General features: G+C 45.1%; 1 protein-coding gene across 2 annotated transcripts in view; it reads right to left on the bottom strand.

Annotated features, from left to right (window-relative positions):
- The window catches only part of tnrc6c2 (trinucleotide repeat containing adaptor 6C2), a 37204-nt gene that overhangs the window by 5542 nt on the left and 7591 nt on the right, over nucleotides 1-24071 (bottom strand). The window contains exons 3-17 of one of the 2 annotated variants that reach the window (XM_030781043.1): nucleotides 21395-21494; nucleotides 20562-20583; nucleotides 12982-13296; nucleotides 5891-8146; nucleotides 4593-4799; nucleotides 4216-4379; nucleotides 3937-4014; nucleotides 3693-3750; nucleotides 3430-3575; nucleotides 3096-3242; nucleotides 2291-2437; nucleotides 1828-1947; nucleotides 1604-1687; nucleotides 872-1118; nucleotides 455-619 (exon numbers count right to left, since the gene is read on the bottom strand). In XM_030781043.1, coding sequence (XP_030636903.1) covers nucleotides 455-619; nucleotides 872-1118; nucleotides 1604-1687; nucleotides 1828-1947; nucleotides 2291-2437; nucleotides 3096-3242; nucleotides 3430-3575; nucleotides 3693-3750; nucleotides 3937-4014; nucleotides 4216-4379; nucleotides 4593-4799; nucleotides 5891-8146; nucleotides 12982-13296; nucleotides 20562-20583; nucleotides 21395-21457 — 4219 coding nt within the window. In that variant the 5' untranslated portion in view covers nucleotides 21458-21494. The remainder of the gene's footprint in view (nucleotides 1-454; nucleotides 620-871; nucleotides 1119-1603; nucleotides 1688-1827; nucleotides 1948-2290; nucleotides 2438-3095; nucleotides 3243-3429; nucleotides 3576-3692; nucleotides 3751-3936; nucleotides 4015-4215; nucleotides 4380-4592; nucleotides 4800-5890; nucleotides 8147-12981; nucleotides 13297-20561; nucleotides 20584-21394; nucleotides 21495-24071) is intronic. The other variant, XM_030781044.1, reaches the window with a different exon arrangement.

Below are 24071 nucleotides of genomic sequence, written 5' to 3'. Positions count from 1 at the left end.
TTAAGTTTATGCGGCTTGGTAACCTTTGCCAACAGACATGGTTTGCAGAAGACTGTGCCAAAAATGGATATTTTTAACAGACACACTCAATTTGATAGACCAGAGTGAAACTGACTCAATGCAAAAATAAACCCTGGAATGTCCCAGCATGCACAACTTGACAGCAGATTTTGTTAGTCTTTCTAAAACACCGAAATCTGTCAGACAGAAACTCTGAATCACCGTCTGAAACTCTGGCCTTTTCAAAGGAGCAGCTGTGTTTTGGGGCTGTAGAAATCCAAAACAAAAGAAAAACAAAAAAGGTTGAAGAAAGGGTTACGGGACAAACTAAAACTTCAAGCTGTTATCGAAACGGTTTCGTGCCATAGTTCTCACGCTGGGCTTTCGTTTCAGTAGGGGGCGAGCGTAAATTTATCCATAAAACCGTGCAGACTTCCAAAGACGTCGTTCTTACCATGCTTATTGAGGTTGGCCTCCATGTGTGAGGCATTGGCTGACAGAGAATCCATGGAGTTGGCGTGCGTCCACTGAGACAGCCGAGACTGCGGCTGTGGAGGATCCTTCATGGACAGCCCGCCCACCTCCATGCAGTTTACATTCATGTTTGGGTTCAAGCCAGCTGAGGGGGACACAAAACAGAAAGCGGCATTTAAAACCAGAGGACGTGTGGAGGATTTACGTGTGTGTACGTGTATACGTTTGTGTGTGTGTGTGTGTGTGTGTGTTTTGTTCATCTGACGCAAGTCCTTTTGAACCCATCGGGTAAAACTACGTCCAACGCGCATGTATGTCATTGTAGGGCGCGCCATGATGGATTCATCCTTGGCGGACAAGGTTAATGACTAATTTTTCTCTTGTTTTTTTTTCTTACAGAGCGGGTAGGGACTGTAGGAGTTGGGCGAGGACTGCGGATCTTTGGTCTGCAGGTCGGACAGGCCCGATGCCTGGGGGTGTACTGGGAAGGAGTCCAGGGCTGATTTACCAACGCTGGGGTGCAGGCTGGGGTGAGAGGTGGGAGGTGGAGGCTGTTGCTGCTGCTGCTTCATGAGCAGAGCCTGGGCCAGCTGACGCTGGTGCTGTTGGATCTGCTGCTGCATGTTGTTGATTGTACGTGCAACCTGCGCAAAGACAGAGGATGAGACGACGAGAGAGAAAGAGAGAGGGAGAGAGGGAGAGAGAGAGAGAGAGAGAGAGAGAGAGAGAGAGAGAGAGAGAGAGAGAGAGAGAGAGAGATGCTGTTAGTCAGGATTTGATAGCAATGAAAGTGAGCCACTGCCGGAGATTTAAGTACACAGCTTTCGATCCGGTTGCCATATCGCTGTGTACTTGACCTATTTATGTAATCTAGCATGATGTTACACTGTTTTTACTGAAATCTGATCCTCTGAAAACAACACGGCCGACTTTCAGCGGAAAAAAAAGACGGGTACAACGCGACCGCAATCTGATCCTGCATTTCAGATTGCTAATGTCGACGGTTCACACACCAAACGAAAACCAAAACACATAAAAAAAAAAACAAACCAAAAAGAAAACAGTAAAGTGACTTTTTTTTTTATGGTGAGCAAATGACATGGACACTATTTACAAAGTAAGTGCTTACTTGCTGCTCTTGTTGTCTAATGGGACCGGATACACTGCGCTGAGCCTGCATCATCTGCTGCTGGATTTGTAAACGCTGGTACGCCTGAGAGAGAGAGAGAGAGAGAGAGAGAGAATGCATTCCATGGGGGATGGAGATATCGTATGCATGCATGCACCACACAGAGACTGACCAGTGCCCTTGCTGACATAGACACAGAAGCTCTTGAGGACGAACTGACTCACCATTTGCAGTTGCTGGAGTTGGTACAATAGGGTCATTTGTTGAGGGTTTATTGGTGAGGTTAAAAGTGCAGGGTTCAGACCAATGTTTTTTGCTGCAAACTGCAAGAGCTGTGCTTGAACCTGAGGAAAGTGGAAATTAAAAAAACGAAACAACAAAAAACACAAATAAGCATTCAAAATACGCCTTCATTACAAAAGCAGTAGTAAACAGCAAGATCTGTGTGTTGACCTAATGACTTGACAGGCACGAATTGAGAGAATTTGTGCCTGCAAAATGTGTTTGAAAATCTAACCAGACCGCGCTGATCGTACAGCCGAGCTCCTCCGGTTAAAACCGAGCCGAGTTCTCATTTGGCATACGTGACGTGACTTGCGAGCAACGCGAAATCTACGGGAGCGACGCGTACGATGCGCTTCGTGTAATATCAACGGACGTCTTTGCGGTCCTTGTTTTTTCACTCACCTGAGGGGAGAGAAACTGAGGCACTTGAGCGCGTAGAGTAGGCTGGGTGGAGCTGAGAGGCGGCACTGACGGCTGAGGGGGAGGGGCCTGCTGCTGCAGAGCCCGGGCTTGTGCTGCTCCGTTACTGCCAAACATTCCATTCTGCATCTGACAGAAACAGAGAGAGAGAGAGAGAGAGAGGGTTAAAGGTGACGCGGATATTACCTTTCAAGTCGGCTTAGCGTGTGTAGAATGAATGCCTTGGTATGTGTGTGATTTTATAAGGATATGAGAGGCTGAAGTTCCTATGGGGGGGGGGGGGGGTGTTCTTGTCATTTTATGATCTGTATTGTAGCTAGACTCATAGGGAAGTTTTTTTTTTTGTCAAAGCAGTGCCACTGAAATTGTGTCGCTGATAGTCAAAGACTGAACAACTGTGAAAACCTTGACTAGACACGAATGTGTCTATTAAAAAAAAAAAAAAATCTATGATGAATGTCTCAGGTGGAGGAGTGTCACTTATTTCAACAGCAGTTCACTCATTGACTGCGCTTTAACTAGGTCTCTGTCAAGGATGAATGTATCAATGGGTTCTTTCAGCCAAGAGTGTGGGATTTAAAATTGAGTCAAAGTTATTCAGCTCCCATTTTCTAGAACTACTTTTGAGATCACACAATAATGTAAAACTACATATGAATGATCTCTTGAGCACTGGTTACCACGTACCTATTGTCCAAATTAAAAGTACTGCTCAAGAGGGGGAATGGTATATTTTTTTAAAGGACTCTAAACCCTTCTGCATAAACGTAACGCTTAAAGCATTCACCTGTCTATTGTTCAAGTTTTGCATGGCCAGCCCCGAGGAGACCCCACCCAGGCCGTGGTTGGGGAGGCTGCTATTGGACAGTGGGAGCTTCAGGCCAGGGGAAGGCATAAATGGTGAGGTCGGTGTGTCGTCCGACAGGCCGCCGTCCTGACGGGGGGGGAAAAAAGGTTAAGAAAAAAAAAAAGGTTAAGAAAAAAAAAAACATAAAAACAAAACAAAACAAAAAACAAAATAAGTAAAAATCCCATTTCAAAGACATTTTCTGGTGGTTCCAGAATACATTCTGAGTGAATGCCTCCAATTTGGCCAGTAAAGAGAAAGAGAGGGTGTCAACCTTGTCCAGGAAGGGGGAGCGATCTGATGAGGGGTCTTTGGAGAGGGCCGTGGGCCGGCACACTATGGGCTTGTTCATCCCGTTGTTGTAGTCCGACATGCCCATTCCTCGCTTGTCCAGTTCTGTCTTTTTCTCCAACAGCGCGCCTGAAGATTCGAAAAGAAACACGTAAACAAACGATGGGAGGTCGGCGCATACGATGTCCGCAAGTCATGTTTTTCCTCTGCTGTGTAGGGTCGCAGATGGCAGTCAGCCGTACTTACTCATAGCTTGATCCAAATTCATGTTGCTGCTCTTCAGAGCCTCCTCTGCAGGGTCTCTCTGCGAGAGGTACGATAGCGAGAGCAAAAGTAGGTGAAGAGGCAAGTCAGGTCACTAGTTAATATATGTTTGTTTATTTGCGTGTTGGTGTGTGTGTGTGTGTGTGAGCGAGAGAGAGAGAGAGAGAGAGAGAAAGAGAGAGAGAGAGAGAGAGAGAGAGAGAGAGAGAGAAAATGAGTAACTCACTGGGAAGCCCATGTCTGTGAGCTGTTTGATCAGCCGGTTCATGATCCAGACCTCATCCTGTTTGTTAGGTGCCTTCCCCTACACAAAGAAAACAATGACATGACGACATTCTCCTTGATAAATGATTTCAAAAGTTACTTTTAACAGTGATTCAAAATGCTTCTTACCATAGGTACTTGATAATACACATACATTTCTAGTTCATATTTAAAAACAGATAAAGATGTAACGCACACTTAAATAATCTAGAAAGAGAAACAGCCGACACAGCCTTCTTACCTTCAGTGGGCCCTTCTTGGGTTGGTTCCAGGAGCTACAGGAAGAGCTGCTCTCTTGGGAGGTGGGGCTGTTCCACATGTCCCCATCGTCAGTCTCCCATTGGCCCGTGTTCATGCTCATTTCCTCTCCTCCAGATCCCCAGCCGTCTTGCATAGATTTTGGGGCTAGGGAGGGATTGAGGGATAGTCAGACCTACTACTAAGCACATTCCTTTCAAATCTATGATACATAAGAGCAGTTAATGGTACTATATTATCCAACCACCAGGTGTCAGTATTGAGCAACAACATTTTCATAACCTAGATTATTTAGGCAGTCAGAGAGACAGTCAAAGCTAAAGTATGCCTGTTCTCTGATGTAGATTATGAGGTATTAACCTTGCTTGCATGGGGCAGATCCAGGATGTGCATTGCCTCTACCATAGGGCCCTGTAGGCTCATGTCCTCCCTCGCCCCATCCTCCACAGCCTCTCGGGGGCTTGCCCCAAGCAGAAGTGCCATTGTCCACTGAAGGAATGGAAGGGGCTGGCTCCCCCCAGGATGAAGGTTCAGTCTTAGGTTGGACATTGGGCAGCTCTCCCCATCCTGAAAGAGAGACAGAAGCGTTAAGAGCAAAGCAAAACTATAACAGTCGCTGCTACGGTTTCAGGTAGGAGTGTTTGTTCTAGAGTAATTCTATAAACTACCATTAATGAAAGATGGCAACATGACCGATTCAAACAGTAAAAAATATCATCCAAGACCTTGTGGCCAACACACTAAACACTACTGGCGGGGTTTAATGCGGTTTAAAAGAAAAACAAGCTGAACGATAGACACAATAACTCCACACAGTAGAGGAACTGCACTGCAGAGTTTGTCGCAATAAACCAGATAGAGATTTTATACTTCTACATCCCTCTTTCATTGTATTCGAGTTGTGCCAAGGACAAAAATAGAAAGCTTTCATGAACCCGACAGTGGGGCCTCAGGGCCACAAAAGAGACAGCCATGTCTGTTTAACTCCTGGCCCAAGTCCTGAACAGTTGGCAGGAGGAGACTCTGGCGGGCATGCCAAGGCATATCAGTGTTTGGCCGAGGCTGCTACACAGGGGCACGCAGCAGGGGGCGCTGGACAACAGTAACTGTAATTTCTACTCAAGCAATTATTTTGCTTATAGACTTAACTAATTCCCACTAACATTCACTTCTCTTATGTTCCCAAATCCACTTCCAGAGTATGATTCACAGACACAATTTTTGTGCAATACGATAGAATACGATTTTACAATACATACTTTGGTTGTGTTTCTCTGTTAGCAGTGTTCTAGCTACTGCATTTTGTATGGCTTCAAGGAAATACTCTCACTAATGTTACGCATTATTCATGTAGATATGTCATTATGTTTCTACATAGTCTAAAAATAGCAATGCTTTACACTGTGCTCTGGCCTAAGGAATTAAAGGCTGAAATGCAATCAGAGGGAGACCTAGACTCAAATATTAAATACATTATGTAACATTACAGCAAACAAACAACACACTAAAAAGATTCACCATTTCTTTCTTGAAAACAGAGAGCTAAAATCAATCAAGCTACAAATATTTACTAGCTTAATTACCCTAATTCGTACTTATGTCACCAGATTCACCCCCCTACCAATACTAATACTTTTATATTCAGGCAGCTCTCTTACCTGGTGTTACTAAGGGTGGTCTGTTATGTGGAGGTCCAGGATGACTGGGGGAACCATTATTGTTTCCACCATTGGAATGGTTCTGGGTGGGACCCTGGTTGTGGTGAGAGTGGTGGTGATGGTGATTGTTGTTGCTGGGCACTGAGTGGTTACTGTTACTGCTGCCATTGTTGCTGGGAACTGGATTACTCGGGGAAACGGGATTGTTCCTGTCCCACATGTTGACGGTCTTGCTGTAAGCACTGGGGTCTCCCCAGGTTGAGGTACCATCATCAATCTCCATTTTGCGACGGATAGAGGGAGGAGAAGGCTCCTCCCAGCCTGTAGCCTCGCTCCCAGACTCCTGCCTGGCTCCTGAGCCCCAACTTGAGCTGCTTTGTTTTACAGAGTTTGGGCCCCCCCATGAACCCATGCTTCCTGCTCCGCTGTTTTCTTGAGGCTTGCCACCCCAGCTTTGAACAGGACCACTGGAGCGTTGGGCTTCCCCCCAGCCTCCTGCAACTGCTGGAGCCGCTTTTCCCCAATTGCCGGGACTTTCCTTCCAGCTGCCTCCTTCTCCTTCCCAGGAGGAGTTCCCGCTGTTGCTCTTCTTCATCTCTGCAGGTTCCCCCCATTCTCCACTATTTCCGCTTCCAGTGCTTCCCCAGTCAGAAGAAGGCTTAGGCCCATCTCCCCAGCCCTGTGGTTTGACATTGGAAGGGCCATCATCCCAGCTGGGAGACTTTTCCTCTGAACCCCATGATTTGGGGCCATTGGTGTTAGAACCTCCTGACATTGGATCACCCCAACCACCCACTGATCCATTGGGCACCTTATTATTGGCAAGTGGTTCACCCCATCCAGTGCCAGGCTGATTGGCAGGTGGAACGGACCCTCCCCAGCCTGAGGCTGACATATTTCGGCCAGGACCCTCACTTTTGCTCCCAGAGTCTTGTCTAGAAGCTGTACTTATGTTGTGGTTAGCACCTCCAGGAGGAGGATGTGGGGGTCCGGATGGGGCATTTGAGGAAGAACCCCATGCCTCAGTGCCGCCATCGTTTTTGTGGTCGGGTTGTGTTTCATCCATTTCCCAGACGGTGTGCTGGCGGACTGGGGTTTGCCCCCAGCCAGAGTTGCAAAGCACACGTGGGTCCAGGTCCTGCCGTGGGAGCAGAGGAGGTGGGTCTTCACTGGATGATCTTTCTCTCCTGCGTGAATGGTCTCCACTGCTGTCACCACTGCCCTCACTTGCTGGGGCATCGCTGGTCCAAGAACTCATCCGCTCTGGAGGTGGATCATCTGCAGCATCCCATCCAGTACCTTCACTGCTGGATTGCTTTCCCCAGTCACCCCAGGCTCCACCACCTCCTCCACTGCTTCCACTCCCTACTCCTCCGTGACCCCAAGTAGAGATGCCACTAGATGGTCCTGAATCCCAGGCAGAGTCCTTGGGTTCGCCTCCTTTTGAATCTCCACTGCCCCAGAGGGCAGTCCCATCTCCACTGACCTGCTGAGTTTCAGTGGGGGACTGGCTGAGGGTGCCTCCCCAGCTGGTCACAGGGCTCATGGGCTCAGTTTTAGTGTGGTTTGGTCCGTCAGTGTTAAGGTTTGAAGGTTCCATGCTGAAAGACACATTTGTTGATGAGGACTGGTGCTGCTCTGGGGCATCTGGATTGCCCCAGACAGCAGTGCCACTATCTCCTCCAAGGTTTCCATTAGTGCTGCCCATGCTGCCATTTCCATTGGTGCCAAGAGCTTGAGGAGCTCCTCCTGGGCCACACATGCTAGGGGGCAGTGCATTTGACCCCCCGATTCCACCAACCCCAACGCCAGGTCCATCATGTCCAAGGACCGGCCAAGCAGCAGGATTGGCATTAGGATTGAGGTTTAGATTAGAAGAGCTCCAGTTGGGTTGGCCCCTGTTACCCACAGACAAGCTGTCAGTTTTAGCATCAGAGCCCCAGCCCCTGTTGGGGCCACCCTGGCTGGAGACCATGCTTGTGGAGTGATTGCCGCTGGCTTTAATGGGGTAATGACCCTGCTGACTTGCACCTGTGGCCATACTCATGCTGCTACTGCTGACCTCTGTCGTTCGGTCAACGTCCAAGGTGCATTCTGTTGATGCCTGGTTGTTGCTTAGGGTAATGGAAGGCCAAGCTTCGGTATCGTTTTTATCAATGATCACTTGATCCCAGCCAGTGCTGCTGCTATTGGTGGTTGGAAGGCCCCAGTGGGAATTCTCATACTGGGCACCTGGGCCACTCTGGTGGGGCAACACTATAAACAGACAAAGAGACAGGAAACATTTGGCACAATCAATTCAATATGCTAACCATGCAACAAATGTAATAAAATCATTGCTTGAAATTACACATTCGGAAATTTCAGGGACCCAAAATGTTAACTCTCATGGTTGATATCAGTCTATTTTTTTTCCTACAGCAGATGTTAGTCACACTTGCCCAGTTTTGAGATTTCCATAAAATCAGAATGCACAGCAGAGCATGGAACATGCCGTATTAGTTAAGCACGTCCATATATTCAGTATCTTCTGCAGCCATATGAAAGTGGGTGAAAAAGAGCCCCCATCCGTCTCCATAGCACTTTCCCTTGCTGGAGCGCTGAAGGGAGGCCGAGGTGGAACGGTGCTCATTTATTGGAATGAAACCAAGACGGGCCCTCATCCATCACTCCCTACGCTCCGCCAAATCCCCACAAAACCAGAATTACATTGCTACCACGAGACACTCTAGGACTGCACGACAAGTCAGGTCCACAGACATGAAAGCAGACACATACGCACGCACGTGCACATGCGCGCGCACACACACACACACACACACACACACACACACACACACACACACACACATATATACAAAAATTCTACCAAACCATAATCAATCAAGCTGAGGCAGGTAATCGATGATGCGTGAATGCTGCTGGAGATAGGAAAAAGGGCACTGATCTGCAATGCAAAAGCAGCCACCTTTTCACCTGCCACAAAGTGAACTTCTTCCACACAGCCTTTGTATAAATTACTCTCCTTCCCAGAGGACATACAGCAGTTTCCTGACTTATGAATTGAACTTTAATATGACATCCTCAACTATGCGGGTTTTTCCAGCACTGAACAAATTTATCTTCAAAGCATTCAGAAAAGCTCCACGCACTACGGATTTGATTAAGCCACAGACTAAACTGTATTCTGTATGGAGATTCTCTGCTTAAAATACAATTTAACCTAGGAATAGTCTTAATCCAGCAAACTGGCTTAATATGTTTCTCTATTTAAAAAAAAAAAAATCAGAAAGGACCTCTACCTTACCTTCAGCATCCAATTCCATGAGGTCACTGAGTAATTTAGACAATGCTGTTATCAGTTATTGATAAAATGCACCAATGACAGTCCGTCAAATAGAAAGCATTTGTTTTTGACTATTTAAGATAGATGAGAGGTTTAAGATACTGCGCACTGCGCTTCCGCCCAGTCTGTCAGAATGTAATTTTCCCTTCAATATACTTATCTCGTCTCCCCAGGCTCCCTTATCGCAAAGCCTAGACAGTGCACACTGCATTTCAGCTCCTACCACACACACTACCTCATGGGGCGCTGCACCATGCACAGTGGCACAATATGGCAGTCAGTTAATCTTTGATTGGCACAGCCAATCCTTGCCTTTACTCCATCTGAATGGAGGTATTCATAAATATCACAGCACATCAACCATACAATACAAAAAGCATGTCCTCTGGGGGTAGTATAGCCGCGACATGTACAAACACTTGGCTCAGTAAGGCCCAGTACGTTGGAACCACAGGGCTGAAGAAAGGGGTGGGGGGCACTGGTATACAAAAGAAGTCAAGTGCATTTAATTAAGAGACTGTTTGCATACAAAGAGAGCAATTAAGGTTACACATCAATTTCTTAAAAACAACCACAATATTTTAAAACAGTTGCCCAGTGTGCTAGATAAAGTGAAAAACCACGCTAGCAAAGGAATAGTTGCAGTGAGCGGCAATCTAATGGAGTGAACAGGAAACACCAACATAAACTGCCGAACTCCTGAGCATTTGTGTAGCAGAAATACAGAAGAGTGAACAGAGTTAATGTAAGATAAGCATAATAGAAAGTGCTTCAACAAGGGGAGTCTCACACTGGTTGTATCTTTGCTATAATCCACAATAAATCATTAAAAGGGAACTCGCTACCCAGGAATTTCCTCTTCAAAGATTCATTCCAGTGTACTAAGCATTGCTCCAGAATTAATTTGAGTCATTCGAAAGGCTGAGTCTGATAATGCTACACAAAACACCTTAAACATTCTCCATGTATGCTTGTTTTGGCAGTGAGTATCCAGTCTTTTTTGTTTTGCTTAACATTTTCTCATTGCTGGAGCAACTTAAGGTTGTACTGTTTTAGTGAAAAATTAAGAATTGCTTCTGCTTCCTATTTTGGAAAATTATTATTTATTTCTATCCAAAAGGCATCAAAAACGAGAGAAGAAAAAACTGGAACAGGCATTACAATCAGCTGAAGAAAAATACGAGACATGAATGGAGAGAGAGCTACACTGGCACAAACCAGCGCCCCTTTTCCACACCGCTCTCAGCAAGGGACGCCATTTTATCAGACCTGAAATACAGCCAAGAGAGAGAGCATGGCTTCTGTATTCAACTCTCTCTCTCTCTCTCTCCTTCTCTCAGTCTCGAGCTTGCTCCAAACACGGCAAAAATAGGTTGCTTGATAAATTAATCATATGGTAGAAAGCAAGCTGCTGTCCTCCCTTGATCTCTTTCATGAATACTAAAGGCCTAAGAAAACATAAAACAGGATCTTAATGAAGTAAAGGAGTAAATACAGTGAGAGGGAGACTACCTGAAGGGACAGAATACAATCCTTAGAGACCCATTGAAAAATAAAGAGGCTGTAGCCATCCCTGATCCAGTGTCTCTCATTCTAGGTATCTGAACCTCATCTTGAACACAAGCCAAGAAACTGGCACCACTGCTTGTGTGTGTGTTTGAGTGTATATGTACTCTGCTTGTGTGTGTGTGTGTGTACTCTGCTTTGACTGTGTTGGATCTCTGTTGCCGTGTTTAATAAACAGATTTTTTTTTTAGTAAGTACTTCCTCACACTGAAGTAACGGTGCAACTGTGCCACAGCCATATAAAAACTGCAGGGGAAAAAAAATATATGATTTTAAGGGTATCTCTATGTTTTTTTGTATTCTATGCCTCTAAGCAGCTTGCACCAGTTGTTTTGAATAAAGGGGCATTCAAAACAAGCTATTTAACATGTGAGTACTGGCATATGGCCAAAATGTTTCGAATATGATGGGGAAAAGGAGACAGAGACCAAAAGACAGAGACCCCCAGTGCCAACAGCTAAATTTGACTTGAACAATCAGTTGGTTATAACGTGCCCAAGACGCCTTTCTGGCATCACGCGTCAAATGCCTACTCGCAATCTCCAACCAATCTGTGCCAATGCAACACCAGAATTCCTCAAGGCAAGTGCTCACAATGTTGTAGGCTAATGAAAGAACTCTTTTGTTCTAAGGCAAGCAGATTCTGGACCCTGGATCAAAGGCCTTGTTTTCCCCAAGACCGAGGTGGCAAATAGGTTTTAAGAGCTCATCGCTCATGCCTCCCTCCTGTCAGAGCCTGTACACCGTGTCTCTCTGGCCTGGACGGGTGTGAGACCCAGGCCGCTTTCCAGCAGGGGAGGGACACGGCTAATGATGCCTCAAAGGGGCTCACCTTCGGAGAAACATGGCTGGCTCTGCCTTCTTAATTCCTATGAGGAACACGGGGAAACTTCTGCTTGACACCCCGAGATACGAATGAGGTCATAAACACGTACGTTTTGACACTTGCGATATTTAGTCGGGGGTTTTCTTGTATTTTCAGCCATTATGCATCATTACCGAGCATTCAGCTCTGCTACACAGCTAACATTATATGGTTGCAGCAAAACAATGAAAAAAAAAAATAGACTGTGTGGACAAAATTACAAAAAAAAAAAAAAAAAAAAAGAAAAAAGAAAGAAAGAAAAAGTATAGTTAATCGCAACCCAGAGCTGGCTGTGACATTAAAAGCCATAAAACAGCTGGTGAGCTATGTTTCTGAAGGCTGCAAAGCCTGTTGTTATTAGCACTGCTCTACCACCTGCTATACACCAGAGGCTTCACCAGACACACATCTCCCAGTGGGGTCTGGAGTGGGAGTCTAGCCAGCTGGCCCTCATGTAAACACTAATTTGAGACAAAACAACAGGCCAAAACCCTCTGACCACAGAGCTCCCATGACCTCCGCATTCTCCCCAACCTTAAAAGGTCAATGTCACATCAATATGGCGAAGGAAAACTTTCAAGGTATCGGATCTGTTAACGCTCCTCTCTTCTGAATCACGTACAGGATCTTTAGGGATCACTGTTTAAAAATGAGATTTATTCAGAGATTTATTTGTGGTTCCCCCACTGTGGTCCATTTACAATAATGCATGTAATTAAAAGAGTGTTTCTGTAATAGCTGCTTCAAATGAGATGGAGATGGCTTTTACCACACACAAAGATTCTGTCTTGGTGGAATGACTGATTACGTTTCTAGACATTCTTTTATGCTGCAGCGACAGTTATTCAAAAAAAGCTGTCTTATAAACGGGCAACAATGTCTGATTACTCTCAACAGCTTTAGGAACCGATACCTGCTGACGTTTTTTTTTTTTTTCCTTTTATCATTTTTAACTGAAAACAAAACACCAAGGGCCCGTGGGCACGGATGTAATCCTGAAGCAAAACAGGCAAATATTTGAGAACTTGTAACACGTTGACAAATATAGCACAGAAAAATAACTTCTTACGCCGACCAACATGAAGGCGACGCTCCTCAGTAAGGCAGCCCTGTTCCTGACATATCTTAACATTCCTGTCTTCTCAGTTACGTCCCTCAACAAATAAGAGTCCACAGCAATGTATCCTCAGGATTGTTAGTAAAATATTTAGCACACTGAAAGCCCCCCCACCACAGAGTATCACGCAGTATCAGAGAGGGCACTTTTAAATGAGTGCACACTGGTTAAGAAAAAGGCTTGGAGGGTGTTCTGACCTGTGCGTCGTTGGCTGGTCGGTGTAAGGGGAGGTGAGCTGACTCCAGGCTGAGTGCAGGAAGAGGAGGTGAGAGGCAAGGCGCCTGCAGGCAGTGGCTGGCCCCTCTTCAGTAGCTGCTTGTGCTCCTGCTGACGGAAACGCGGGGGCACCTCACGCGGTGGGTAACGTGTGCTAGACGCTGGCTGCTGCTGCTGTTGGGCACTGGAGGGGGCACGCTTGCCATTGCCACTGCTGCTAGCCACGGATACGGACAGGACTTGACTGGGGCTGGCAGGGTGAAGGAGGCTGGGGCTGGGCTTAGCACAGTCTGGCACTGCAAGACACAACATGACGACACATCGAGAGATGCAACAAGAACACAGTTCACGTTTGTAAGGTCATGCTAATCAGGAGAGCAATCTCAAAAATAGGACAGCCTTGTGTTCAAATGGTTTAATGTAGTCTTCTTTACCCCTGTCACACCTGAGTCTCTAAACATTTATTTAGATGGGAAATTAGAGACTGATGGGTCACCATTTGATGTGTGATTGTGTTTGAAGTTTATGTATGCGGTATAATGTAAACATGTAAGTAGAAGTCACCGGTTTTTTTTTGTTTTTTTTAAAATTAGACACATGACTGCGCAAGGGTCGCTACATAAACAAGGGTAAATGTGGGAAACGCGGCAAACGTCCGGAAAACCCGTTCCCGCAGATCCTCCTGCCCGTAGGCAGGTTGGCACTTAAAGGCTCATGATTCACACAATTCATCCCAGTTTTCATCATAGCGCTTCAGCACGCGGTGAAAAGAAAGGCTCAGCTTGACGTGACAGCAAAGGTGCTGCTTGCCATCTCCAGGGCAATTACACCCCCTGTCGACTTCCTCACCTCTCTGTGACCTTGCATTCTTCTGCCTTGTTCGCCGAGAACAGTTTCTAATCAACCGGTGACTCAGTTGAGTAATATCGCTAAAGGAAAAGATCTCGGCCCACTGGGCTTATACAGCACGGAAAGACAAGCAAGCCTTTAACGCTTCAGCGCAGGATACAGCGGAGTATCAGTAAGTGTTAACGTAGAAAGAATACTCTGAGGCTGAATGAGTGTGCGAGTAATTGCCCACAGGTTGTTTTCTTTCACAACCTTAGTGGGTATCATGGGGATTTTGTGAGGCTTGCTTAAAAACAACAGGCAGGAGGGCCACCTGGAATTGGCACAGATGGGGGTTCACGCAGTCCGCCAAGAGTGACAGGGATTAGCATCTAAGCAACGTACAGCGTTCTTACCAGGATACACATCCTCAGCATGGGATTTGTGTTAAAGATAGACCTGAGAAAGGACAGCGTAGGTCAAAACGTTTCACGAGTCTTAAAAGGCAAAAAACGAAGAAGAAAAAAAAAAAAAAATCCTGTCTGTCAGTTTTTATCTTGTTGATGCAATGCGTGTACTTCAATGCAATATGAATCAATAAGAATAAACCATCTCCAACTTTGATCCTTTTCCCAGAATATAAATGTACGAGGAAAAAAATTTCAAGGTCAAATCAGACTAAAATGTTCAGTGATCTGCTATGCTACAAGAGTAAGAATAATACAGATCTAGTGTCTCTCCTAAATCTAAGCCTAAGCCTAAGTCTCCTGCCAGCACGATAGCTATCGGTGGAAAAAAAAAAACCTTGATCTTTCTTCACCACCATTTCCATAATCAGTACTCTCCCTCTTCGACCAAGCTGCGAGTGCGCACACACACACACACACGGCTCTACAGTAAGGCCTGGTTGAGAGCTACAGCTAGTGACGCAGATTGTTGATTATATTCAGCTCAGCCTGCCTGTGTCTCATAGAGCTCAGAGCCAATCAGCAGGCAGTATGCTGCGTCTCTCTCTCTCTCTCTCAGCGCACCCTCCCCCCCTTGTCCTCTCCACACCCCCCCCCCCCCCCTTTCCCCCCGTCCACCTCCCTCACTGCTCAGCTCATTCATTGTCCTCATTGTTCAATGCTGTTGTGAATCCATTACAGGAAACAGATGGACACTGGGGCTCTGAGCTGTTCTCACAGCCCATGTGAAGCAGGCAATTTGCTGCAAGGCCTTTCGTTTCTGCTCTCCGTACCAAAATCCGTGCGCTAATCTCGCGACGCTGACATCTACTCGTCTGGAAACAAGAGAGGAAGTCAACTGTCCGGTCAGCTCTGATCGGTACCATGCCACCTCTGTCTCTGAGTGTGTATGTTTGGGCTACAGCGCGTGCTCTGTGCCCTTGATCCGACAGTAAGAATTCCTGTTGTTTCGCGTAGAATACTAATCCTCCTACGGCTTGCAGAGCTTTGCGGCGGTCTGCTTTTTAAACTGCATTAAAAAAAAAAACACACATACAAGGCACATGCTCCTCATAAATGTTGTGTTTGCTTTGAAATGACTGTTCAACTGTGATTAAATCATACAACTGCTCTTCAAATACAGGGCCGATTTACATTTGTCTAAGCATAACCAACAATGAATGATTTAAAAAAAAAAAAAAAAAAAACCCAGCTGATTAGGAATTTTAACACCCAGCAGGCAAAGAGCTACAGGGTGAATGTCTCACGTATAGGGCTGCACATGTCGGGAGACCCATCAAAGAGCCACTCGTAATAGAACTCTTGGGTACGGGCCCAGGTTTCATCATGTGAGGAAAGAGGAGAAGAAAAGGCAAGATTCCCATTCACCTTAAAAGGCTTATTCCGAACGAGCAAGATAACATCGAACTCCCACTTTCACAACCTGAGGACCATCAGTGGCAATTCACAGAGACTTCTATCCCTGGTTTCTTTTCTTTTTTTTTCAGTTTTGGGAATAATAAAAAAAAAAAAAACTGCAGAAAGTAATTGAAGTTGAAGGGTGGCGATTAAATAAATTATTGTAACGAGCGTACAGTAAATTCCATTAAACCATCTGACTGAAGCACTCTCGGCAATCACCCAACCAACCTGTAATTATAGCCTTCCAAAGATGAATGGTTAATTAAACAGAAAGGGCTCTGAGATCCAGGCCTGCTAAGAAGAAGCCACTGTGAATTTCAGGGCACCGGCTCAGTGAAAGTATTACTCACTCTTTAGCTGTGAAGGTTACCCAGGCTTTTGTCTAAGACAGTATTTCAATGCCTGGCCACGCTTATGGGAAATGATTGCGAGATTAAAAAAAAAAAAAAAAAAAGACGGGCACGCTCTCTCTCTCTCTCTTGCTTGGCAGGATTTACAGAGTCTGAGGCTGAATATGCATTAGGTTTGGGGATGGGGGGTGTTAGAGAATTTCAGAGAGATGGTTTCAGAGGAAAAAAATGCCCAGGTGGATACCTCGAGCGATACGGCGTGCGAGACTCAGCTGCGACACTGCGGACGGGAACGAGGTGCGCAGCGTCGGTGACGTATCGAGAAACGGATGGTTCCTCCCAGGCCTGAGTAGCCTGGTGAACCAGAGCTGTGAGAGAAGGGAGGACCTTGGTGCCCTTGCGTCACCCATGCCAGAGCTGTTTCAGAGGGTTGAGTGGGGGGTTGGGACAGTGTCTACTAGGGTTGGGCAGGGCCCATCTGTCAGGGCTTTAAAGAGGCACCCAGATGCAGCTTTTCACCCCTCACCCCTCAGATGGCTGGCTGTTGCTATGGAGATGTCGGTTGACTAATGTGCCCTGTATGCCTCATCCCCCCACCTTGCCTTCAACAGATATATGTTGAAATCTAGATCTACAGTAAGTATGCAGGGCACTGCATTGCTCCAAAAGGGCCTTTAAACAAATCTAACACTGTGCTAATGCTCTAACCATATTTTTTTTTTTACACTGACTTACATATAAACTGCCATTAAGAGGCTTATTAGTTGCTTCTGCATTGCGCTTATGTAGATCACTCTCTAATTCTGTCCATTTTTGATGCAGAAAGTTACACAACTACCGTGCATATTTTTCAAGAAGAACATGGATCCAACGCAGTTCTGGAATGCAATGAAAAGCACAAAAAAAAAAAATCAAATGGTGACAAAGAGATGAAAACAGTAATCTCTAAATACTTTTGACCTTGTCCGACTAACAGGCACACTTGGGGCCAATGCAAATGAGCTGAGGAACATACTCCAGTTAATTAACATAATCCAGCGACGTGATTTTTTGGGTCACGATGACAGAGGCAGGCCCTCGTATACTGTGTCGTGTTCACAAAGATGCGTTCACACACATGTTCATGACACAAAGCCGTATATAAAGAGAACATCCATGGCCACAGGAAATGAAAATGGATTTAAATGTATACAACCTATGCGTGTGATCATATTAAGTAAACTAGCTAGGGACGAAACGTTAGAAAATGCTAAGCAAAATTATCATAAAACTGCAATAATGTTCGTATTAATTTGTAAGAAACTCCATGCTTGGGGGGGTAAGTGTTTACTCCCACAGTTTGGAAGAAGAATGTAGCTGAAACCAGATCTCTATGCCCAATCCCTTACACATGGCACTGGCCTCTGGGCAATATTCAAGGTCCAAGACAAGATGTGAAACTTACTGCGTATAAAGAGTCTAATCTGCCACTAGCGTGTTAAAAACAAATAGCACATTTCAGATCCTTTTTTTTTTTTTTTTAACAGACAACCAAAGCTTACAGATCAGTTTCAGTGAACAAAGTCAATTTCAAATACTCATTGGAGAGGCACCAATTAAATGGTGATCTTTCCCGGTCTATGTTCTCTAGTCTGTATTATGAACATTTGAAAACAGATGATAATAATAATCAAGAGATGGCTCACTATTGTGGGGCTCTTCAAATCTGTACGGCTGACGAGACGGAGGAACAATAAAAGACTAGGTGTTCTTATGAAGCTGCAACCTGTAACCTGAACACTAATCATAATACATCTCTAAAGCATTTATAAATGTCACAGTTAAAAGAGACCATCCCCTCTCCTCTCTAAAGTAAATTAGCGGCTAATTAGATTGCAATTCATGAAAATCTGACTCAAAGTGTTGACGCAATTAATTGAATGTGAAATTGCAAATTAATCCAATCTGGAGTTACGACGTCCCAGGCGGCGAAATAACGCTGTTATCACGTGTTGTGTGACACTTTGTAAATACGCTGGGCTGTTTTGGGATGTGGAGCAGCTTCTCTGGGGACGACGGGGAAAAACGCGCAGTAAGGGGAAAAGCAATGAAAGATTGACATGTATTTCATTTGTCCTTTAACCCTTAAAAGTGCACCGACAGCAGGGAATGGCACCCTGCAGCTTTTTGATTACGGGCTTGAAATGCCACAAACGCAACCTGGCATTATTATGGCTTTGCCTCCCAGTAAGGAATCAGTGGCTTTTGATACAAAATCAAAATCGAAAAAATGTAACAGTCCGTTGAATTTCCATAAGCTACAGGGGGTAACTTACTCTAGACCTACAGCAATTACCAGCTGTAAGAATTTGCTATGCTCACGAACGCAGGATGGAAATAACCGGAGCTGCGCGACGGGCATCAGTCATAGCTTTGGAACCGTGTCCTGGAGGAGATGGGAATATGGCTGATTGTGATAAATGATCTATTCATAATAATGGAGGCATGAGCCCAGCACGTGGACTGACATCTAGATTGGCGTGTGCATCCGAGTGCGTTGCCTGCTTGCCGGACAAAGGCTTGGAAAACCCTTGGCTAATGGGGGCCACGAGAGTTAATACAGTTGTGCTCCTGGTTGATCACATTTCCATATATATGGACGAAGCAGCCAAGATCGATTATTGCAAACAAATTACAGCGTGGAGGAGAGGCAGCTGTGATTTAGCATGAGAAACAACATGAGGCTCTCTATTGTATTTCACAGGACATCACAGTACGTGTACTCGCACAATAAATCGAAAAATGCGCTCTACTGGTGGCGACTCGCATGTGTTTAGCGGAATAGATACTGGTATTTAAAATAAGAGGTGCCGACCATGCCATGATGCTCTGAAGCAAAACGAATCCTTTCGTCTCGCGACTGTTTTCAGGCAAAGTACCTGGTATACAGGTAAATTAGCCCCCCCATGAAAGTCCATTCACACAGGCTCATATACCCTAATGCATGTATATTTGTGCTCACGCCGTGACGTCTCTCTCTCTCTTTTTTTTTTTTTTCCATCTCATCCTTCCGCCTCTGCCTCTTAGCTATTTTTTGTTGAGTACGCCTCATCCGCGCAAGGTTCTCTTGATGATTTCTCTTCTTCCTCAGGCATTCCTGCTCTCTGTCCTCTGTCGGGCCATCACTCATCTCATCAGGAATGAGCCTCTGCTACATTTTCTGTCAGACACGGTGAGTAATGGGGGGTTTCAGTGTTTTCATGCCGATCGCGCTCATCTTCGGCCGCGTTTAGAATACGGGCGATGACGGCATCGCGGCGCGCGGCGTTACCTCTGGGTTACGGCTAAAGCTCCGGGCAGCCTAAGTAAATGTGATTGCGGAAAGATAAGAGGGCCCTAATGGAATTCAGACAGACAGGGGTCAGTGACTGCCTTGGGAGTTATGCGATGACTAACGCAAAGAGCCTTCACACATATCCTACTCTGCCGACAGGAGAGAAGATTCATTCTGATTGGAGACATTAAGATGATGATTTCAGGACACTCGCTTGGTGGGGACGTTTTCATTTGGGTATTTAAGTGCTTCATCCTTTCACTACACTTCAACCAAGATCAATCTGACCATACTGTTTAGAACACTTATGGACAAGTAGATCAGAGGTAGAAAGAGGATCCCAGCAGTAGGCCTTTTGTCAATGGAAATTACGACAAAAAGAGACAAAAAAAAGAAAAAAAAAAAAAAAGAAAGAAAGATGTAAGGAGCTGGTACATCTCTGGTTAAGTCCTGCTCAACATCCCACGGATTAGCATTGGTCTCAGTCAGGTACTGGCCCACCTGAGTGTGGTCAGAGCAGCATAAACAGGTGCTCTAATGGGATTTAGTGAGGAGCGGACTGGGAAGGAGCAAAGCCCTGGGCCCCATCTGTCTCTCTGTCGATGCTGCTTATCTGTTGTGTGTTACAAGATGAGGATTACACCATATTACCTCCAAACTGGATACTGATACAAAGACAAACGTACCAGGACTCTAAGAGCTCATGAGAAGTCAGGAATAACGAGAACATAACAGAAGACAAAAACTGTCCTCGTGCGCGTGCCTAAAGTTCAAATTCCCTGTTGGACGTTTATTAATTGGTTTTGCTGGTGACCCAAACAGTACAGGGGTCTAAACCAACACGTCCTTACGCTAACTATTAATGGCGTCACTGTCCCAAATTTCTGGGGGGAGAAAAAAAAAAAACATTTTCTTTAAAGCAAAATACATGGAGGTCAAGCGATGTCTCTCTGACAGCAAGAATCGGTGAATACGCGCATACTCGGCTGGACTTGCTTACACCTCGGTGGCCATATGTTAATACAATAATTCACGCATCACCAAGTGTCAGGATGCAAAAGCTGATGCTGGGCTGGTCACTAGGACCCATCTCTGAACCTAATGAATGCCCCCTCTTTATGTGCTGTCCTTATGGGTCACTCAACCCTGCACCATCTAAGTTAAAAACCCACGACCCTGTGAGGGATAAAATATTCACTTACCTTTGGTTTTCTGATCAGCAACCTGTAAAAAAAAAATGAAAAGCAGAGGTGTGTTTTCAGTGCAAGCAAATTACACGAGTCTTATTTACATGACATTTGCATAACAATGAACATTTATTGGATGTCGTTGAATCGAGCTCGCAAGGCTCCGGCTTGCCATTTACTCTTACTGTAAATCTGATGTCAGATTTTTAAAGTCTGTTTGGTGCATAATTCACGAGCCTTTGGGGATGAATGAAAGAATTAAAGCCAAGGTAAAACTTTCACTTAACAACATTCCCCCTGGATAACCGCCCAGATTAGTTGAAACTACACTGACATGGGCTCCGTGTTCTTAAAATTGGTGGTGAGAGAAGCACAAAAGGCAGACAGCCCAGCAATCTCAGCGTGACTTCAAATGCACCGTAAAACAACACGTCAACTTCAAGGCTCAAACACACCCCGCCTCGTAATCCCAAATCCCCAATAAGAGGCCCAGAAAGGCGTCCACAGTAAAATGCACTGGCAAGACTGGCAGCTTGGTAATCGAGCGGAAATAGATTACAAATGGCTCTCTGTGAGAGAGTGAGAGTGAGAGAGAGAGAGAGAGAGAGAACGAGGAAGAGGAGGAGGAGGGGCGCGAAGGAGGCGAAGAGTAAGAGAGCAAACAGAGCTTGGCCAGCCTCTTTTAACTCCTTAACACCGACTTCCATTAAGAAACCCACTAATCTACCCTAGTAGTGGCTGATGAAGGAGGTCTGCACCATTTAAAGAAAATGACCCTGATGTCGTGATCACGGAAGTGTTTTTTTTGTGCGTTTTGAGGGGAAACTTGTGAAATGCAGAAGTCTCACCTTTTTCTGAGCAGGATCCTTCTTTGTCTTTTCTTCTTGCTTTTTCTTTTTCTTTTCTTCCATCAAATGGTTCTCTTCTCGTGTTGCTAGCTTCTCTCAGCTGAAACACAAAAGTACAGTTTTTACTCTTTTTTTTTTTTTTGTTCATTCTAGTCTTTTTGCTATCGTTCAGTGCCAGCTGACTGCTTACCAAGCATTTTCTAGAAACGAAGAAAGTTTAGACTGAAATGTAAAACAACATTTTGGGATAAGTATATATATATATATATATATATATATATATATATATATATATATATATATATATATATATATATATATATATAAACACTGGCCAAAGGCCTAAACACACAAAAAACAATTTCCTCAATGAACAGTGTGATTGTGCACAGCAATCGCCAAAACGCTCGTCTTTACTCATTAAAGTTGCCAAGAGACAGATCAAATAACTACAGGGTCATGGAAAGCATTTTTCCCCCCAACCTTTATTTCCTTTGGCTAAGGTCTTATGACAGTTCTTGGAAACTCTTAAAAGGACAGAACCAAGCAGTGGGTGAGTCCAACAGACTCAACACCACGAAGAGACCAAGCCTAATTCAGAGACATGCGGCGTTAAGCAATACTGTCTGGAGTTGAAAAATATAATTCAGCGTTGGTCAAAGACCCTAAATCACTCCGAGGAACAACTGACAGACAGTGATAAATATTATTGTGGCTTTTAGCATATGATGCAACCTTAAGCAATATTGAGGGGGTTGTCAGTATGATGCTTATGGCACTACAGTGAATTATTAATTGGAGCTTATTTGCCCACATAATAATGTTACAAGTTGAAGGAGAGGTCACACATCATGAAATGAAGGAGGACATCTAGTTTATTCACTAGGCACTGTACCACGTCGGTTTCAGCTGGTCTGAGTGGCTATGAGAACTGCAGCAGAGTCGCTAGACAGTCTCTGCTAGCCTACCAATTTCACATCTTCCCTTTGTTCAGATAGGACAAGTGCATGAGGCCCTGGTACAGGGAAAACAATCACTCTTTGTGCTTTGTCCTCCGCCGGTGGAAGGACATCGACCCAAATGGCACATTCTGTTCTCAGGTCGTCTCACCTTCACCCTGTAACTACCATCCGCCGTCCCAATGTTACCCCACGGCAGACAACGCCGTCTCGGCGCTAGCAGAAGCGAACGCGGCTCGGCACGCGCTGCGGCGGTGGCGGCACGGAAATGAATACATTAATAGATCGCTTAATCATAATGCAAATATAATGGGAAAGGCATCCTGCTGTTTTGACACAGTATAATGGAAGAAGTGTCAATCATAGAGACAGGCAGGCTGTAAGTGACGATAGAGTACCGTCCTCGGGGACAGAGAAGTGGCAGACAGCCATGCTATGCTGGTGAGCTGGTCAGATCTGCCCATTAACTGGCTCTGTTTCTTTCTCATCTCGTCCTGCCCTCCTGCTAGTCCCCATCTCACCCATTGGCTAGGAAGCTTATCCCCATCCCTCAACCTCCAATAGCATCACAGCAGCTGCATAACGAACATTTCCATCTCCTGCAATATTTCCTGGCTCATTTCCAGAAGGGGGGGGGGGGGGGGGGGGGGGGGGGGGGGGCCTTTAGGAAGCTGGCACGGATCAGCGTGTTGAAATTACCCCCATGTGTTTTGTGGAGGGGGGGACACGGGATTGGTTTAAAAATAACATACACCCTTTGTATGCTGGAATTTTCCAGAGGCTGCTGATCAAGCTGTTAATAAAACCCACCATCTGGAGAAGGCATTGCAGAGCATACGGTTTGTATGTTGGCATTGAAGCAACTGAACCTGCTTGTATAGAAGAAGAATTTTTGTGTCTTTTTAATTAACTACTATTAAAACAAACAAAGGCTGAGAAACGTCATTCAGGTATTGAAATCTGTATCTTCATGCGCGTTCATGACACTTTAAAAAAAAAAAAAAGCTTTCTGAAGGCTCCAGATAAAAGAGTCTGATTTCAGCACACAAAAGAGAAGGACAAACTAAAGCCAGTTTATAACTCAGACGGCTCCTAATAAAGGAAGATTTGCAAAGACGGATTTGATCAAGTCACCGTGGCAGTGGGTATGGTCCACAGAAGAGGATGGGCGTGCTGAATTACCACATCTTCACGCCTTATCCGAGCACTGAAGGCATGTCAGTCTGAGTACCAGGCTTCACCTCACTGACCACAAATCAAGAGGGGTTGAGCTACTGGCAGCTAGTGACCAAGAGGAAACTAGAGCTAATTAAGGTCCACCCAAAGAAACATATATTCTCTGTCGCTTCTTTTAAATGCAAAAAAAAAAAAAAAAAAAAGTCAAATGTATACTATTTTACACCGCGTGTAAAACGGGCGTGCTTTCCAACATTCAACAAACTACGCATCCTAAGGACATCTTGGCAGAATTGTTCTCCTGTGTATTTTATAATTGAGAAAGTCCATGTGACATTTACATCTTCAGCCTCATTTACTGCACATGTTCTGGTTTTCCAGATTGCAACACTAATATATACATTTAAAAACCTGAGCTACACTTGAAAAACAGATCACAAACAGTTAACAATTTTCTATGCTTGGTGTGGATATAGCACACAGCCCCACCGTTGGAACTGATCCAACAGCTATAGCATTGGTTGGTCCCGGTTACAAACAGT

The sequence above is a fragment of the Chanos chanos genome, chromosome 8 (assembly GCF_902362185.1).
Source record: "Chanos chanos chromosome 8, fChaCha1.1, whole genome shotgun sequence".
Classification (NCBI taxonomy): domain Eukaryota; kingdom Metazoa; phylum Chordata; class Actinopteri; order Gonorynchiformes; family Chanidae; genus Chanos; species Chanos chanos.
Note: the sequence above shows the minus strand (reverse complement) of the source record. Positions and strands in the feature narration are given on the sequence as shown.